This window comes from Lissotriton helveticus, chromosome 3_1, assembly GCF_964261635.1.
Source record: "Lissotriton helveticus chromosome 3_1, aLisHel1.1, whole genome shotgun sequence".
In the NCBI taxonomy this organism is placed as follows: Eukaryota; Metazoa; Chordata; class Amphibia; order Caudata; family Salamandridae; genus Lissotriton; species Lissotriton helveticus.
The window spans coordinates 471,007,380-471,019,230 of NC_136061.1; the positions used below are offsets into that span (position 1 = coordinate 471,007,380).

At 44.1% G+C, this 11,851-nt stretch overlaps 1 protein-coding gene across 1 annotated transcript; it reads left to right on the plus strand.

Annotated features, from left to right (window-relative positions):
- Window positions 1-4,045: 4,045 nt before the first annotated feature.
- Window positions 4,046-4,987, plus strand: LOC144824633 (olfactory receptor 2G3-like). Its single transcript, XM_078683684.1, has one exon. It carries the CDS (start codon window positions 4,046-4,048, stop codon window positions 4,985-4,987), a length of 942 nt encoding a protein of 313 aa, XP_078539810.1.
- The last annotated feature ends 6,864 nt before the right edge of the window (window positions 4,988-11,851 follow it).

Here is an 11,851-nt window from a genome sequence, read left to right on the forward strand (position 1 = left end):
GTAATCGCGGTCGACACACCTCCGCGGGATCCCGCAGCAAGATCCAAAATGGCGCAGCACACGCCAACATGGAGAAAAACAACTCTTCAAACTCTGAATGACGGTAAGTGAACGCCGCGCGCCGCAATATTGTATTTGTCAAGCGCCACCCCAAGCAAAAAAATCCGCTTCGTGCGAATTGTTCGCGGATTGCGAATTTGCCAAAAATCCGCGAATTCCGCGAGCGGAACGGATTTTACGCCCATGCTTACCACTCATAAGGCTTAAGACACAATCTCTGTCTGTACTGGGCAACTACATTCCTTTTGCTATATATGTCTATATCTGACTTCAATATTTCTCTCCTTGCTTCACACTTTGAAATGCCCACTCACTTGATAAATGGAGAAGTGAAAGAAGCCTCCCAACAGCTCACACATCTGAAAATGGGTTATCAAATCATTTGAAGCAACGAAAACAACGTTTAAACAGAATAAAAGTGAGGGCTTCCACTTTGCACACCTTCAGTAGTAAGTTATACGTCTGGGGGGTGAAACTTGCAAAAAAGTTTTAAAAAGTTCAAAGAAATGGGACATCCAACCAGCAGGACAGTTTTGGAGTAACTGTTTCTGCTAAGTTGATTTAAGTAGTTTTGCCAAATTTATCTTTGGCAAGCTGATTGGGACCTCTAGATTGGGAATGTAGGCCTCTTGAAGGGAAGTGGAGTTAAAGGCCTCTGTCACATCCACCGATTAGCAGGCCAAGCACTAATCTATAAATAAAGGCCTAAATAAACTAAAGTTAAAAAAATCCGAATTATAAATGTAACTCTATCATTGCATGAGGCACAATTCCAATTGTAATTAAAAAATAGATTAGTATTGTAGGTGATAACACATGACACCATTGCATCATTGTTCTTTTTGTCAGTAAATGAACTTTGAAACTTAAACTTATCTCCTGTTGGTTGTGAGATTTATTGTGCAGTGATTTCTATTTCCACCATCAATCGATCCCCCAGCTAGCAGATCATATGGTATCTACAACAACACACCTGTCCTTGACCCTGTATGGACTCATTTAAAAGTGAAAACCCTTTTTCTAATATCTTGGAACATAATGCACTGTTTTAATCCACGTCCAGTTCCTTCATGTATCATGGTACATTGGACTAACTGTAAATATTTATTTATTTATTTATTTAACGATTTGTAGAGCGCCTGGTGACCCGGAGGCATCCCCGCGCTGTGAGAACTTGAGTTGGCCAAAGGAGGAAGTGGGCTTATTTGGGAAAGAGAAGGGTTTTAAGCTGTTTGCGGAAGCGTAAGTAGCAGGGTTCCAACCGCAGACAGCGGGGGAGCGAGTTCCAGCGGGAGGAAGCTTTTAATGAGAAACGCCGACCTCCAGTGCGTACCCTCCTGAATTTAGGGACATTAGCCAGGTGCTCAATGTCCGAGCGCAGAGGTCTCGAGGCTTTGTACGGGGTGACCATGTCTCTAAGAATGGAAGGGCCTTGACCATTGAGGAGTTTGTGGGCGATGCACATTGCCTTAAACTCGATCCTCTCTCGCACTGGCAGCTAGTGGAGAGCCTTAAGCGCTGGTCTGGCAGAGGCTCTAGAGGGAAGACTCATCAGCAGACGGGCAGCTGCATTTTGGGTACGTTGTAGCTTGGCCAGAGTAGTTTCAGGGGCTCCTAAATAGACGGCATTGCTGTAGTCCAATCGTGCAAGGATCAGTCCTTGAACCAGGAGTTTCCTGGATGGGGGAGGAAGCAGCGGAAGGATCTTACGGACTGATCGCATGAGTCCAAAGCAGGTTCCCGCTGTTTTGGTTGCCTGGGTTTTCATAGACAGGTCTGGTTCGAGCCAGACCCCCAGACTCTTGATTTCCTTCTTCGGGGCGGGCACCTCACCCATAGCATCGGGCCAAACAGATGATGGAATTGCTGACCATTTCTTGCCCATCAGCATGACTTCAGTTTTAGACCCCTTGAGTTTGAGTGAGGACTCGCACATCCTCCTGGAGGCAATGCGAGAGATTGTCTGGGCAGTGGTCAAGGTGTGAGAGCGAGACGACCAGTTGCGTGTCGTCCGCATAGCTCACAATCTTGATGCCGAAGGGGGCAACTATGTCCTCTAAAGGGGCCATATAGGCGTTAAACAGGGTGGGACTGAGTGAGGACCCCTGGGGCACCCCACTAGTCAGAGGCAGGGAATCAGAGCGGGAGTTGCCATCCCAGACCTGGAACGAACGGCCCGACAGAAGTGACTCTATCCAGGCCAACGCGGTGCCCCCGAGTCCCGCCCTGGCCAGCCGGTGGAGCAAGACACGGTGGTTCACTGTGTCAAAGGCTGCACTCAGGTCCAGGAGGATCACTGCCACTGACCCCCCTGAGTCTAGAATGCACCTTGCCTCCTCGATGACTGCGAGGAGGGCGGTGTCCGTGCCTTGGCCAGGACGGAACCCAGTTTGGGACCGACGCAACAGGTTATTGAGTTCCAGGAACTGGGACAGCTGGGCGTTGACCAGTTTCTCGGCCATTTTGCTGATGCCCGGGAGGAGCGAGATCGGTCTGTAGTTGGCCAGATCGGTGGGGTCCAATTGTTTTTTTTTTAGAAGGGCTTTCACTACCGCCCCCTTCCAACTAGGAGGGACGGAGCCTTGGGACAGCGAGGTGTTCATCAGCTCCATGATAGGGGACACAATCGCAGGGGCAACTGCTTGCAGGAATCTCATGGGAGCAGGGTCACACGGGGAGCCGCTTTTCACCTTGGCCAGAGTCTTTCCTACCTCGTCCAGCGAAACCGCCCTAAAAGCAGTCAGCTGTGGGTGAGAGGTGTCTCCTGGACGGGTGGCAGGCGCAGCGTTGTCCCTGTAGGTTAGCTGGCTAGGCTGCGGGAGTGAGGCTAGGATGTGGGAGATTTTGGAGGTAAAGTAGTTTGCAAGTTCATTGCTCCTGTCCGGAAGGGTCCTGTTAGATGAGAATTGTGAATATAATTATACAATGCAATTACACAGACAATCCTGAGATGAGTATTGGGTCAATTATCAGAGATATGCAGCTCAATAAAGCTGCTTTGCAATTTCATATTCGGACACAAAGAACATGTATATACTTACCCACACCGGCTGCTAAATGGTAAGATCAACGAAAGCAGATAAGATAACTTAAACTTTCAATATGTACTTTCTTAGTGGTATGAACATTCAGTGCATGAAACGTAGAATTATTCTATCCATAATTTATATTTTGAATAGCTTTTAAATGTGAACGATGGCAAAGTACGCAAATTGTCTTCTACAAAGTATGTCTTCATTGATTAGCAACAAGAGAGCATAGGTGTAGTAAAATAGTTGCAAAAGTCACAGTTTTCAAACAGAAGTCCTTGTAGTGTAAATGGACGTGACAATTTAGTCCACTCCTATCATTTGGCATAGGTTAGTGAGGAAAAACGTATTTATTGATATGTCGTAACAGTTCACTTGCACATAATTCTTCAAAAGAAGCAAATATTGTGAGAATGATTGCAACAAGATCCTTAAAATCCTCAGACTTGAAACTTTTGTAATGTTCAGTACCTTATACTAAGCAGATATGTATGCACATTCCGATAATGCAGTAAATAATTAGAATGTTCTTGAATTAACTTTTGTGAACTCCTAATAATTTATCTAGGCCTGCCAATCTATGTGATTTATTTTTTTCCTTTGTTACCTCATTGATATGTATGTCTAGTTTTAGGACCATGCAGTTGATGTTCTTGCAAACACTTATCATATGACAGAGATGGGACATCACTGTACTGCTGTAAAAAAGTAAATAAATGAGCCACCAATCACACTTGAATTAATGGTTAATCGTGACAATTTCTGAAAAGGTATTGGTGAATAATTTTCTGTGCCATTAGGAAAAAGATTAATTGACTAAAACACTTATTTTTCACAACTCTGTCGTAACATCTTGATTTATGTATGAAAAAGTTGACTCTCAAAAATATATGGTTGTTTTAAGTGATTTGATTTCTTCTATATTTTATTCCATTTAATAGAACAATACAAGTTGAATGGAGAGGCTAAATCACTCTTCCGTGACGGAATTTATTCTTCTTGGACTCTCCAGCGACCGAGAAATACAAATCATACTTTTTGTGGTGTTTCTCCCGATTTACATCTCCATTATTGTTGGAAACATCCTCATCCTCGTTGCCATTAGATTAGAGCCTCAGCTGCACACCCCTATGTACTTTTTCCTCTCTAATTTGTCTTTCCTTGACATTTGTTACTCTTCTATGATCGCCCCCAAGATGCTGGAGAACTTTTTGTCAGAGAAAAAAACCATTTCCTATGTCGGTTGTGCAGCACAGATGTACTTATCCCTCTCTTTGGGTGAAACAGAGTGCATCCTACTGGCAGTAATGGCATACGACAGATATATCGCAATTTGTTACCCCTTGCGATACATGACCATAATGAATAAACATGTTTGCATTAGGATAGCAGCAGCGACATGGGTATGTGGCTTTGTGCTTTCAGTGTTACATGTCGCTTTTACTTTGCAGGTTCCCTTATGCGGGCACAACCAGATTAACCACTTTGAATGTGAAGTCCCAGCAGTATTAAGATTGGCGTGTGCTGATGTTACCCTCATTGGAGTTATAATTTTTGTTGTGGGTATAATTATACTTATGATCCCCATTGCATTTATCCTCGTGTCTTACATCCGAATTATTGTCAATATAATGAAAATTAGAACTGCCAAAGGAAGGTACAAAGCCTTTTCCACCTGCGCCTCCCACATAACTGTTGTGGTTTTGTTCTATGGTACTGCAATGTACATTTACATGAAACCTCAATCAAACGATACACAGGACACTGATAAAATAGTTACTGTTTGCTACACTGTGATAACACCGATGATGAACCCCATCATTTACACCCTAAGGAACAAGGAAGTAAAAGGAGCGTTGAAGAAAACAGCGCGGATCATATGTTCACAGAAACAATGATCGTTTTCAGCAGCCATGATTCTCACATTTTGACGGAAAACAGAATAGTAAGTTTCAGAAACAATATTTCATTACAGCTATGTCGCAAAAATTTCAAGAGCACACTGATCTTACACTGTGTAAGTGGAATGAAATTGATTATTCTTTGATGGACATTTGTTATAAGCATGGAGAGATTTAGCATCTATGAACACAAGAGTCATTGTTTTGCCATTAGCATAATTTAGGTTAAAACCTTACTCACATAACCTCTGACTCGCTCACATTGTAAGGAAAGAATTCACTTGAACTTCTTTAGCATTCTGTCAAAAGAAAGACACAAATGAGACATGGAAGCCTTTTCCACTTCCTTGTCTGAGTTCTACATGCACATAGGTGTTTGTTACTTGCCACATGTTCTGCTGTGTATGATAAAATAAGGTTAACCTCTAGCCCCCGGATGCTTTGGGATACTTGAAATGTCTTTCATATACTCTTTTATTATAGCTTGATCTATTGGTATTTTCAATGCATTGGATTCACCAAATGTGATGCAGGTGTATGTACAATTTGCAGCCCTTTCCCGTTGTTCTTTCTTCAGGAAGGAAATTCTCCTCATACCTGCCTCTGCTATAGCTAAGAAAATCCTTTTGGGTCATTCATCTTGAATTTTCGCAGGTAGGGTAAATTATGCAGTCATAGTTTCATTTCAGTAGTATGCACCAATTTATACTAAGACATAACAGTACCAAATGAACGGCAATTGACCTTTCTGCAAAACGGGCTTGATCACAAACAGACATCTTGCCCTTTGACTCCCCTGGAGATCAAGGTGCTCTATTTGTGTATCATGGGCTATAATGCAAGGAGGTCTCTCTGTAGATCCCCATAAATATTTGGAATATTCATGTTATGAAGCTAATGTCAAAGTCAAACCATATTGTTATTATATGTTATAAATTAATATTGCTTTTTCTTATTTCTTGTCATTGCTTGTTCTCACCAATAGCGCTATTGTTTTGTCCTTACATTATTATATTGAGACTGACAAGCCCCCAACTGCTTAAAGTATCATTTTTGTTTAACTGATAGGTCCTCTGTCCTGACACTTGCTCTTTTAAAGTATAGACCCACCATTGATGTCTATTACACAAATTATATTCTATGTCTTGAAAATGGGTGAATATTTGATTGAGATATTAACTTTTTTTCTCACTCAGTGATTTTCTCAGGCTTAATATATAACATTTTTAATAGGCTTCTATTTCTGCTCTCCCCATACATTCTGTAGCAGCCTCTTTAGCTACCTCTTCCTATATTGCCTTTGATTTATTTTGTTGTATTTAAGTTCCTTATAGATCTCATCAAGACCCTGAGCATGGTGAACAATCAAAATAATGGCCTGAAATTAAGTTTTTATAGTGCAGATCAATAGGCATATGTAGATAATGAGAATTCTTTGAGTAGCGTTGTTTGACGTCCCTTTTAAGAACGGAGATGGACATGACTTGTTGCATGTTTTGGTATATTATTCCATTCATTGGCGCATTTCCAGAAAATAACTAAAGTGCGTAAGATTTTTTAAAATTTTGTGAGCGTCCACCTTGAGCAGAGTGTGGTCGCTTAAAGTTCCGCACCCACTAAAAACTGTATATTTTTTAGATACGTATCCAGCATTGTTGATATGATGAATATGGTCTCAAATTCATGGTGGTAGACCTTGGTGTGGTAGGTTATTGAGTTTGAAAGATTTAGATGCAAAGAACTTTTTCGGTGTGAGACCCATGTGTTTTAGTTTTTCCAACAATTTGATTTGAAGTTGGGGTGTCGAACAAACTCCTCCCTGCCAGCGGAGTTCACTGTGTTTTGCTCACTCCTTGCTCCACTTGGAGCACGGAGTTCTCTTGCATATGGTACACCAATGTTAAGTTAGCGAGCAAGAGTGAGAAAATTGACGGCTAGAATGCCTCCTGGTGAGATTTCTGAATGAGGGTGGTTGCAGCAGTTCGCTACTGTTCACGTTGAGAAAGCCGATGCTCGTGTAGAAAATCTACTCGAGTGGCATAAATAAGCAGTGCCTGCTGGTGCACCATTTGGTGCCATTCACACTGATTTTACAGTATGGAACAAGCTACTAGTTCTAAAAACCATTGCAACCTGCCGAATTCTACCGCTTGAGGAACTCCACAGAATATTGGAGATATTTTAAGTAACTCTGTGGAATTCCGAGATTTCCCCGACCCCAAACTTGATGCTCCTTTCTTTGAAGAGAGAAAAAGAAATATACTGTTCTGAAAGCATATTTTGTATTTTTATGACTGTTATACAGGTCTGACTATTGACAAGGGCGCAGGTTTTTGGTCCTACTCGATGTATCTAGTTGAGTAACATCTGTATAATGTAAAAAAGCATATATCATGTTTTGCTAGCACATAACTTAAAGATTCAAAATTAAGATGAGAGAATGGAGGGAAATGAATGAAGCCCTGTGGAAGTCCACATGGGACAATAAAAGGGGTAGAAAAATAAGATGAGATGAGACTTATGATGTCAGAAACATAGGATCTGAACTACTTCAGTACTGTTCCTTCGATGCTCTTTTAGTTTTTTAGGATTTTGAGGAGGGCACTCTGTTCAAATGTATTAAAGACTGCTGATAGGTTGAGAAGAACTAGAAGACATAAATGTCCTTTATCAAAAAAAGGTGTTAAGTCATCTACAGAATGAAGCTTTCAGTGCTGTGCTCACTCCCCTGAAACATGGTTAAGTTGGTCTATACCTGTAGTGTCTTGCGAGTTAACAATGACGGGACCCTTTTGGCTCCTTATTAACTCTGTAGAACCAATTAAATTGCAATAATATACAGTGCAAGAATTAGTTGTTTGGTTTTTTAGCTCCTAGGACTGGTGCCCGGTTTTTGTTTATGTACTAATTCTTGCACTGTATATTATTGCAATTTAATTGGACTATTATATATGTTATTGTTTGTTTTGGTGTGTTAAACCACTTTTGCTTGATTCATTGTTGCAAATTTGTAAATGTGTACGTTTGTAGATACTGTATATATGAACCTTTTGATCTGACGGTGGTTCTGTTTGTGCCTGTTTTTCAAAAAAAAATTTTGGGCAAATGTATAAAAAAGAAAATAAATTCGTTTGGAATATAAATCCAGTGGTCACATGGTACATATTGACTGTGTAACTGGGGAATTGCTTTGTGAATAATCCTGTCCAGCCATCTTGTTCTGTTTTTCCTATTGTCGAGATCCGGGTTGGTCAGATGTAGGATCCGATACCTTCACTGTTTCACAGACTCATTGAAGTAGAGCGTCAATGTGTTAGAACTGGGGGTCTCTAGTTGGCAGAGGTAGGTACCACTGTCCAAATAGGGACCCTTGCTTCTAGTCAGGGTAAGGAGAAACCCCTCTGAGATAACCCCTGCTCACCCCCTTGGTAGCTTGGCAAGAGCAGTCAAGGCTTATCAGAAGCAATGTGTAAAGTATTTGTACCAAAACTCACAGTAACACAGTGAAAATACCACAAACTGACTCCACAACAGTTTAGAAAAATAAAGGTATTTAATCTAAACTACACAAGACCAAAAGGACAAAAATCCAACATACACAGTTCAAGAATATGGTTGCAAAAGAGTTCTTAGGTTTAGCGATAAAATAATCCACAGTTGCGTGAAAACATCACAGTTGCGTTACGTTTAGCCACAGTACCTTTGTTAGCGATAAAAAGTTCCAAGCACAGAAGCTGTAGCGGTGGAAAACAAGCAATGTGTTGCTCCTGAGACCCTGGGGAGGCGTTAGCGACAGCCCCGCTGCAGTAGCGGATGTGTTGCGACGAATCCGGTCTGTATGGGGAGGAAGGCAATGACTTGTATGGATTCCGGTGCGTAGGTTCTGTAGGAAGTTTTCTCCCGCAAAGGCAGGATGCGATGTTTCTCGGGGGCTGCGACGATCTCCGGGGCGCCGATGCGCGGTCCAGTGGCGATCTTTCTCTCGCAGTTCCTCAATGCGATGGCTCTGCGATGATTCTCGCAGCGACGTGATGCGGTGATCTCACCCAGCGGCGACAGGCTCTGCGAAGATGTTCGTAGCGGCAGGAATCTTCCCGCTAACGAAGGTTGCACCGTTGTCAGGCGGCGCAACAGGCGCTGCGGCGATCTCGGTCTTCGTAGCGGTGGGAATTTCCTCGCTCTGCCGGGTTTGCGACAAAACTTGCAGAAAGTTCTCTAAAAGCTTGGTTTCCAGCTTCCCAACACAGGTACAACTTCTAGAGGCACCACACATGGGCCACGCACTCCAGGAAGGACAGAACTCTCTCAGTAGAGTTCAGGGAAGCTGGGGGTGAAGTCCTTTTGTTCCTGGGACTTCATAACAGGGAGCCAGCTCTCTTTCAGGCCCTTGGAGATTCCTTCAAACAAGGGGACACAGCACAAAGCAAAGTCCTTTCCCTCTCCTTGCAAACACAACAATGATGGACAGAATGTGGATCAATGTCACACATTCACCCCAGTCAAAAGATCTGGGCCCAAATCCATCGTTTTTCCACTCCACACCACCCTGGGTTAGACAATGGCGATATGCAAATCAGCGCTGACCCTGTTGCCCCATGGGAACAGTCCAGTCCGAACTACAAAAGCCATGTCCTTCCCAGAACGGAAACAAGCATCCGAGGACCGGCCCGGTTTCGAGGTAACACCTCTCATCAGCCCGGCTAGCTTGATTCCAGTGGTGTGGAGTGTCTGGGACTCACGTCTGAGCATCCCCAGTACACTTAGAACGGTAACTGCAAACACAACAATGATGGACAGAATGTGGATCAATGTCACACATTCACCCCAGTCAAAAGATCTGGGCCCAAATCCATCGTTTTTCCACTCCACACCACCCTGGGTTAGACAATGGCGATATGCATCTCAGCGCTGACCCTGTTGCCCCATGGGAACAGTCCAGTCCGAACTACAAAAGCCATGTCCTTCCCAGAACGGAAACAAGCATCCGAGGACCGGCCCGGTTTCGAGGTAACACCTCTCATCAGCCCGGCTAGCTTGATTCCAGTGGTGTGGAGTGTCTGGGACTCACGTCTGAGCATCCCCAGTACACTTAGAGCGTTAACTGCAAACACAACAATGATGGACAGAATGTGGATCAATGTCACACATTCACCCCAGTCAAAAGATCTGGGCCCAAATCCATCGTTTTTCCACTCCACACCACCCTGGGTTAGACAATGGCGATATGCAAATCAGCGCTGACCCTGTTGCCCCATGGGAACAGTCCAGTCCGAACTACAAAAGCCATGTCCTTCCCAGAACGGAAACAAGCATCCGAGGACCGGCCCGGTTTCGAGGTAACACCTCTCATCAGCCCGGCTAGCTTGATTCCAGTGGTGTGGAGTGTCTGGGACTCACGTCTGAGCATCCCCAGTACACTTAGAGCGGTAACTGCAAACACAACAATGATGGACAGAATGTGGATCAATGTCACACATTCACCCCAGTCAAAAGATCTGGGCCCAAATCCATAGTTTTTCCACTCCACACCACCCTGGGTTAGACAATGGCGATATGCAAATCAGCGCTGACCCTGTTGCCCCATGGGAACAGTCCAGTCCAAACTACAAAAGCCATGTCCTTCCCAGAACGGAAACAAGCATCCGAGGACCGGCCCGGTGTCGAGGTAACACCTCTCATCAGCCCGGCTAGCTTGATTCCAGTGGTGTGGAGTGTCTGGGACTCACGTCTGAGCATCCCCAGTACACTTAGAGCGGTAACTGCAAACACAACAATGATGGACAGAATGTGGATCAATGTCACACATTCACCCGAGTCAAAAGATCTGGGCCCAAATCCATCGTTTTTCCACTCCACACCACCCTGGGTTAGACAATGGCGATATGCAAATCAGCACTGACCCTGTTGCCCCATGGGAACAGTCCAGTCCGAACTACAAAAGCCATGTCCTTCCCAGAACGGAAACAAGCATCCGAGGACCGGCCCGGTTTCGAGGTAACACCTCTCATCAGCCCGGCTAGCTTGATTCCAGTGGTGTGGAGTGTCTGGTACTCACGTCTGAGCATCCCCAGTACACTTAGAGCGGTAACTGCAAACACAACAATGATGGACAGAATGTGGATCAATGTCACACATTCACCCCAGTCAAAAGATCTGGGCCCAAATCCATCGTTTTTCCACTCCACACCACCCTGGGTTAGACAATGGCGATATGCAAATCAGCGCTGACCCTGTTGCCCCATGGGAACAGTCCAGTCCGAACTACAAAAGCCATGTCCTTCCCAGAACGGAAACAAGCATCCGAGGACCGCTTGTCCATCACTGTTGTGTTTGCAATTACTGCTCGATGGATTTGGGCCCAGATCTTTGGACTGGGGTGAATGTGTGACATTGATCCACATTCTGTCCATCACTGTTGTGTTTGCAATTACCGCTCGATGGATTTGGGCCCAGATCTTTGGACTGGGGTGAATGTGTGACATTGATCCACATTCTGTCCATCACTGTTGTGTTTGCAATTACCGCACGATGGATTTGGGCCCAGATCTTTGGACTGGGGTGAATGTGTGACATTGATCCACATTCTGTCCATCACTGTTGTGTTTGCAATTACCGCTCGATGGATTTGGGCCCAGATCTTTGGACTGGGGTGAATGTGTGACATTGATCCACATTCTGTCCATCACTGTTGTGTTTGCAATTTCCCTCTCCTTGGCAGCAAAGCAAGAGCAGGTCAGTCCAGCAGAGCAACAGCAGGACAGTCTTCCTTCTTCAGTTTCAGCTTCTTCCTTGGCAGAGGTTCCTTCTTGATTCCAGGATGATCTAATTTTCTGTAGTCTGGGGTCCTGTACTTATACCCCT

Bases quoted from the DNA above. Each gene is read 5' to 3' on its own strand.
- LOC144824633 (XM_078683684.1), top strand. From the start codon at position 4,046: ATGGAGAGGCTAAATCACTCTTCCGTGACGGAATTTATTCTTCTTGGA.